The sequence below is a fragment of the Ranitomeya variabilis genome, chromosome 2 (assembly GCF_051348905.1).
Source record: "Ranitomeya variabilis isolate aRanVar5 chromosome 2, aRanVar5.hap1, whole genome shotgun sequence".
NCBI classification, from domain to species: domain Eukaryota; kingdom Metazoa; phylum Chordata; class Amphibia; order Anura; family Dendrobatidae; genus Ranitomeya; species Ranitomeya variabilis.
In genome coordinates this window covers 754,141,620-754,148,040 of record NC_135233.1, presented here as the reverse complement: position 1 = coordinate 754,148,040, position 6,421 = coordinate 754,141,620, and the positions used below count along the sequence as shown (strand labels likewise).

Sequence of the window (6,421 nt, the reverse complement as noted above, 5' to 3'; positions counted from 1 at the left end):
CGATGGGTGTTGGCATTCCCCTCAAGACGTAGCACAACAGGGACTCTTCATGACGAGTCCCTATACGACGGTGTATATCATCTACGACTTGAATCACCCTCCCCTGGCTGAGTGGGACAGAGTCAATGGCCTGGAAGCTTAGGTGTTTTGCTAGCATCCTACACCTCAGGCCATGGGTTTGGACAAAGTGAGCGTCCACTAGACTGACACCTGCTCCACTGTCCACAAGCACCGGCATTGTCTCAGTCACCCCTCCAACCACCACTTCAGCAGGAATGGTGCACTGAGACAAGAAGATGGAGGAAATATACACTCCTCGCTTCTGAGTGGATGAAGGTATTTTGGCATTAGCTTGGGAGACATTAATGAAATGACCAGTCTGCCCACAGAAAAAACATGCCCCCCCGTTTGGGAACCAACTCCTGCCACCTGCAATGGTTCGTCTGCCTGCACCGGGTGTCCTCTAGCAAGGACAACAGGTGGCACATTAGGTGTATGCCTCTCCCTCAAGCGTCTATCCACCCGGATGGCAAGGGACAAGGTAGCCTCCAACGACCTCGGGGCGGCGTACTGCACCAAAGAATCCTGCAACCTTGGGGACAGACCCTGCATAAAATGGCTCCTTAGGGTAGGGTTATTCCACTGTGTGTCAGTGGCCCACCTCCTGAACTCTGAGCAGTACTCCTCAGCCGGCCGCCCCCCTGCTTGATCTTACAGAGTCAGGATTCTGCCAGAGACACCTCATCAGGATCACCATACACCAGCGCCAATGCCGTGAAAAACTCGTCCACCGACCGTAAGGATGGTGAACACCAGCAGGGAGAAGGCCCAGTATTGGGGATCACCATTGATAAGGGAGACTATAATCCCCACCCATTGTTCCTCACTCCCTGATGAACGAGCTTGAAGTACAACTTGCAGGCTTCCTTAAAAAACAAAAATGTGCAAAAAGGTTGAAAAGTTCCAGGGGTCAAATACTTTCGCAAGGCACTGTATACATGTCCAGCTTTAGGCTATATTTAGAAGGTCCATTTTTATTCACACACAATATGTACATATTCTAGCATATGGGACAAGAGGGAAATACAACCAATCCAAGGCTACAATTAGATGGCCATATACCGGGTCCATGTCAGAGTCAAATACCACTGTTCTTTTGGAGAGCAGATTGAGCACCAAGCATTCAGTGCTTCTCACCTCATTTGGTATTCATTATACATCATTGTGTATTCCTGCACTCCTCCATTCTTTTTGGCTTGGATAAACGTTGCCAATCCTAATGTGAGATTACATTTGTAAGAAAAACTTAATAAAATAATGAGAAACAAAGACCAGCATACCACAATATCATTTAATTGTTTAGAAGATTGCAGTTCAGATGGGCAAGATCTGGATATTAAAACTGGTCACGTAGCTGCTGGCAAAAAAAATAAAAAAAATAATGTGCAATTATTTGAGCGCTGAAATCAGGGTTCAGCAAGCAGTGTGCTCACATTTGTAAATCCTTTCTCATAAAGTTCAACTAGTTTTTCCTCTGATTGAGAAGGCAGACTGTGTAGCCGACTGGTCAAGAATACTACTTCAGTAAAGATGGTGGGTGATCACTATGGCAAAATCTTGATCCAGTTTGGTCCAGTACTAGCTAATTACAGATTTTCACGACTGGCTGTAATTGGAGCTTTGGCTTCCATTTGGTCCTTGATCCCCTTCACTAGTTAAACAAAAAAAAAATAAATAAAAAATAAAAAAAGGTTGAAATATTAGCATCTTAGATTACACATTTACCAAACTAAAGACTGTCTTAATAAAGGGTAAAATTACAGAGCGCTTCTGAAAACAAGCAAAATTCCTCTGTTCAAGGAGTTATTTTTTATTTTGCTCATGGCTTGTTTGCCTTTGTAGCCAGCCACTGCTGTAACGATCGCTAAACATGAGCAGAGCTTACAAGCTTGCTTTCAAATAGAACTTGTAAGCACTACTCTGAATTTGGCCAGGGTCACTGAAGCTCGCCGTTAGCAACATCTTTGCCGCATCTGCAGCTGGCAAAGCAGACTCCTAGCCACATCGGAGAACTACAGTGGCACTGCAGCTGGCAAAGGCAAAGCCGACTCCTAGCCACATCAGAGGAGCACAGTGGCACTGCAGCTGGCAAAGGCAAAGCCGACTCCTTAGCCACATCGGAGAACTGCAGTGGCACTGCAGCTGGCAAAAGGCAAAGACACCCCTAGCCACATCGGAGCACACTGGCACTGCAGCTGGCAAAGCCGATTCCTAGCCACATCGGAGGAGCGCAGTGGCACTGCAGCTGGCAAAAGGCAAAGACACTTTTAGTAGCATCATAGGAGCACAGTGGCACTGCAGCTGGCAAAGCAGACTCCTAGCTACAGCGGAGGAGCGCTGTGGCACTGCAGCTGGCAAAGCAGACTCCTAGCAGCATTGGAGGAATGCAGTGGCACTGCAGCTGGCAAAGCAGACTCCTAGCAGCATTGGAGGAATGCAGTGGCACTGCAGCTGGCAAAGCAGACTCCTAGCAGCATTGGAGGAATGCAGTGGCACTGCAGCTGGCAAAGCAGAAGTGCACTGTTCTGCTCAGTCGTGCGAGGATGCAGCTGGTACAAACGGTCAAAGCAGGAGGGCATCATCTCTCAGGAAGATGGGGAGCTGTGCACTCCTGAAATATAGTTTGGGAGAAACCCTCCAAGACTGTCAGGTTTTTTGTGCATCAAATTTATATAGTTATATTTAGGTCCTGTGATCTTGTACAATACACAAAAATAATCTAATCTTGTTTTCTTTATCACCCTATATTGAGATGCCGAAGTTTCACAACTTTCCATCAGTGCAATGGCCTTTTTTTTTTTTTTTTTTTTTTTGCATGACAAACTGTAGTTTTCAATGGCACCATTTTGTGGTAAATGCAACATTTGGATCACTTTGCATTTCACTCATTGGGAGGCAAAATTCTAAAAATAAATTTTAGCACCATTTAGAGGTACTCAAAAATCAAAGTCACCACAGTTATTATGTAGGTAAGTACAATCACTACAATACCAAGTTTTGTATAATTTTATGCCTTAGTACTTTCAACAAAAATATATTTTATTTTTAATCACCATACTCTGATACTCCACTTTTTATCATTTTTCTATACACAGTTATGAGAGCTTTTTTTTTTTTGCAAGACAAACTTGAATTATTACTATTACTTTTGGATACATAAGAGTTTTTGATCACTTTTTAATTAAAGGGGTTGTCCACTACTAGGATAACCCCTTTTTGATCTAAATATCTGGCCTCGATGAAATAAAAGTCTATACTCAGCTGCCATGCCAACACTATTGCAGCGGTGTCTGCCCTCGCGGTCCTGAGGCTCTCATGCGTTTGTTGTGACACCCGAGCCCCGTGTCCAATCACAGCTGGCATCACTGTCTCCGCCTACGATCAAATTGAACATGAAGAGAAAGTCTAGATTGTGGCTGAGCTCAGATTTCCTCTTCATGTTCAATTCGTATGAAGGCGGGGACAGTGACGCCAGTGCTGATTGGGCGCCGGCTCAAGTGTCACAACAGCCGCACGGGAGCCCCGGGACCGCAAGTGTAGACACCGCTGGAGCGGCGCCAGCACGGGAGGAAAGTATAGGCTCTTTTACTTTATTGGGGCCAAACATTTACATCAAGTAGTTGTTTTGTATGCAACATGAACAAAAGACGCTCACTGTACAGTATAACCGACATGTTTTTCTGACTGTCAAAGATTATGATGGTACCCAATATTTATATATTTATTTATTTATTTATTTAATGTTCTACTGCTGTCAGGCAATGAGATTATTGGTAAAAAAAAAAAATCCAGATTGTGGAATGTCCTACCACAAGATGTAGTACTGGCAGAATCTAGATCAGCATAATATAAAAAATAAATAAATAAATAAATAAATAAATAAATAAATTTAAAAAAAAAAAAACACATCCACCCCCTCTATCTTTTATCTTCCTCTGCAACCAAGGTGTCCCCCCAAAAAAGCAACAAAGAACTTCAGTTTGAACTCTAGCTGTAATGTATAGACTCCCCAAAAGACAACATATTCATGTAGTGAATTTCAGACGAAAGCATAGTCTGATTTCCAGTTACCTGTTGGGTGGCGGCTTTGGTTTTGGCATTTTACCAAGAATGGCAGCCATTTCTTTCCGCTCATCAAAATTTTTCCACTGTTCATAAAGCTTCAGAATAACTCTAATGATTTCTAAGATCTGTCAATAATAAAAAACACCAGAAGACACCGTAAGTCTAAGATGGCAAACAGTAAAAACAGAATATAATAAAGAAAAATGACAGGATAGACACCTTTTCCATGTCTACGGAAAGTTCTGCAAACCATTGGCGTGCATCCTTCTGCTGAACAACACATGCCACGTGCAAGCAGGCTGAAAGAGAAGTACACATTTTTATAATACATATCAGTTTAGATTTCTAGATCCCCTTCTAGATAAAATATGCTAAAAAAACCTCAATAGAAAGGAGTCTTGGCGCGCTCTGCGAGGAGAAACGTCCTCTCTTAGGTAAGGGGCCTTTGACTGTGGTTCTATCAGATCTCCTGCTTTGCAATGAGGAGGGGCAACACCCAGAAACAAGTGTCAGGATAAGAAGCCAAACCAAAAGCTCCATTTCCAAAGTCATGTAGCAAAGCTAGTTAAAGGGTCGATATTGACTTTTAGGACTGCTAATTACAAAATGGGGCATCAGAGATCAAGTCTTCATCCCCTCTGAAGAGGCAATTTGCATATTGTGTGTTTTTATGGCAATGCAGAATAAAGCCCCTAATCATTTAGGAAAAATATGGGTTTAACAGTCAGCCCTCAAATGAAAGGTCTGTTTGGTAGGTGGCTATAGAAGCAGCCAATAGTTTTGTGGAATTGGGAGTCTGCTTCCAGTCACAGATTTCCCTTAAATAAAATTTAGAGATAACAAGAGATAGAGATTTTTATTTTGCGATAAATGCCTTTACACTTACCAAGGGCAATCATGAAAGGAGGGTACAGCATGCACAGATCTGTCCTGTATGTGTCATTTACTATTCTCCTGGAGGAAGAGAATAAACCAGTATCAGTCACACGCTACCCACAGAAAGGAAATACACAGCTGGTTATAGCCTCAGTATTAAACCATCTCCCATTGTCAGTTTTCTCCTCCCCTTCTTTCAAGAGTCAACATTTTGTGTTTAAAACAGCTGTATGAGGGCTTGGCATTTGGGGGAATTGTTACTTTTTACTGAGACCTTTAACCCCTTCATGTCCGAGCCGGTTTTCACCTTCCTGAACAAGCCAAATTTTACAATCCTCACGAGTGTCACTTTATGAAGGAAATAACTCTGGAACATTTCAACATATTCCACGGATTCTGAGATTGATTTTTTTTTGTGACACATTGTACTTTGTTAGTGGTAAATTTAGGTCGATTTTTTTGCGTTAGTGAAAATATTACTATTTTGGCAAAAAATGTTTACATTTTCAAACTTTTCATTTTTGTGCCCTTAAACCAGATAGTTATAATGGGGGAAATAAGTATTTGATTCCTTGCTGATTTTGTACGTTTGCCCACTGACAAAGACATGAACAGTCTATAATTTTAAGGGTAGGTTAATTTTAACATTGAGTGAATATCTAAAATAAAATCCAGAAAATCACATTGTATAAATTACATAAATTTATTTGCATTTTGCAGTGAGAAATAAGTATTTGATCCATCTGGCAAACAAGACTTAATACTTTGTGGCAAAACCCTTGTTGGCAAGCACAGCAGTCAGATGTTTTTTGTAGTTGATGACAAGGTTTGCGCACATGTCAGGAGGAATTTTGGTCCACTCCTCTTTGCAGATCACCTCTAAATCGTTAAGATTTTGAGGCTGTCGCTTGGCAACTCGGAACTTCAACTCCCTCCATAAGTTTTCTATGGGATTAAGGTCTGTTGACTGGCTAGGCCACTCCATGACCTTAATGTGCTTCTTTTCGAGCCACTCCTTTGTTGCTTTGTCTGTATGTTTCGGGTCATTGTCTTGCTAGAAGACCCAGCCACAACCCATTTTTAATATCCTGGAAGGGGGAAGGAGGTTGTCACTCAGGATTTTACAGTACATGGTTCTATCCATACTCCCATTGATGCAGTGCATTAGTCATCTGCCCTTAGGAGAGAAACACCCTCAAAACATAATGTTTCCACCTCCATGCTTGACAGTGGGAACTTGGTGTCATAGTCAGCATTTCTCGTCCTCCAAAACACAGCGAGTTGAGTTAATGCCAAAGACCTCAATTTTTGTCTCATCTGACCACAGCACCTTCTCCCAGTCACTCACAGAATCATCCAGATATTCATTGGCGAACTTCAGATGGGCCTGCACATGTGCCTTCTTGAGCAGGGGGACCTT

At 42.3% G+C, this 6,421-nt stretch overlaps 1 protein-coding gene across 1 annotated transcript in view; it reads right to left on the bottom strand.

The window, feature by feature from the left end:
• Positions 1–1,337: 1,337 nt before the first annotated feature.
• The window catches only part of CCNC (cyclin C), an 84,131-nt gene continuing 79,047 nt past the window's right edge, over positions 1,338–6,421 (bottom strand). Inside the window, exons 9-12 of the mRNA XM_077289667.1 lie at positions 5,012–5,079; positions 4,345–4,424; positions 4,132–4,250; positions 1,338–1,711 (exon numbers count right to left, since the gene is read on the bottom strand). Of these exons, the coding sequence (XP_077145782.1) occupies positions 1,657–1,711; positions 4,132–4,250; positions 4,345–4,424; positions 5,012–5,079 (322 nt within the window). The 3' untranslated portion in view covers positions 1,338–1,656. The remainder of the gene's footprint in view (positions 1,712–4,131; positions 4,251–4,344; positions 4,425–5,011; positions 5,080–6,421) is intronic.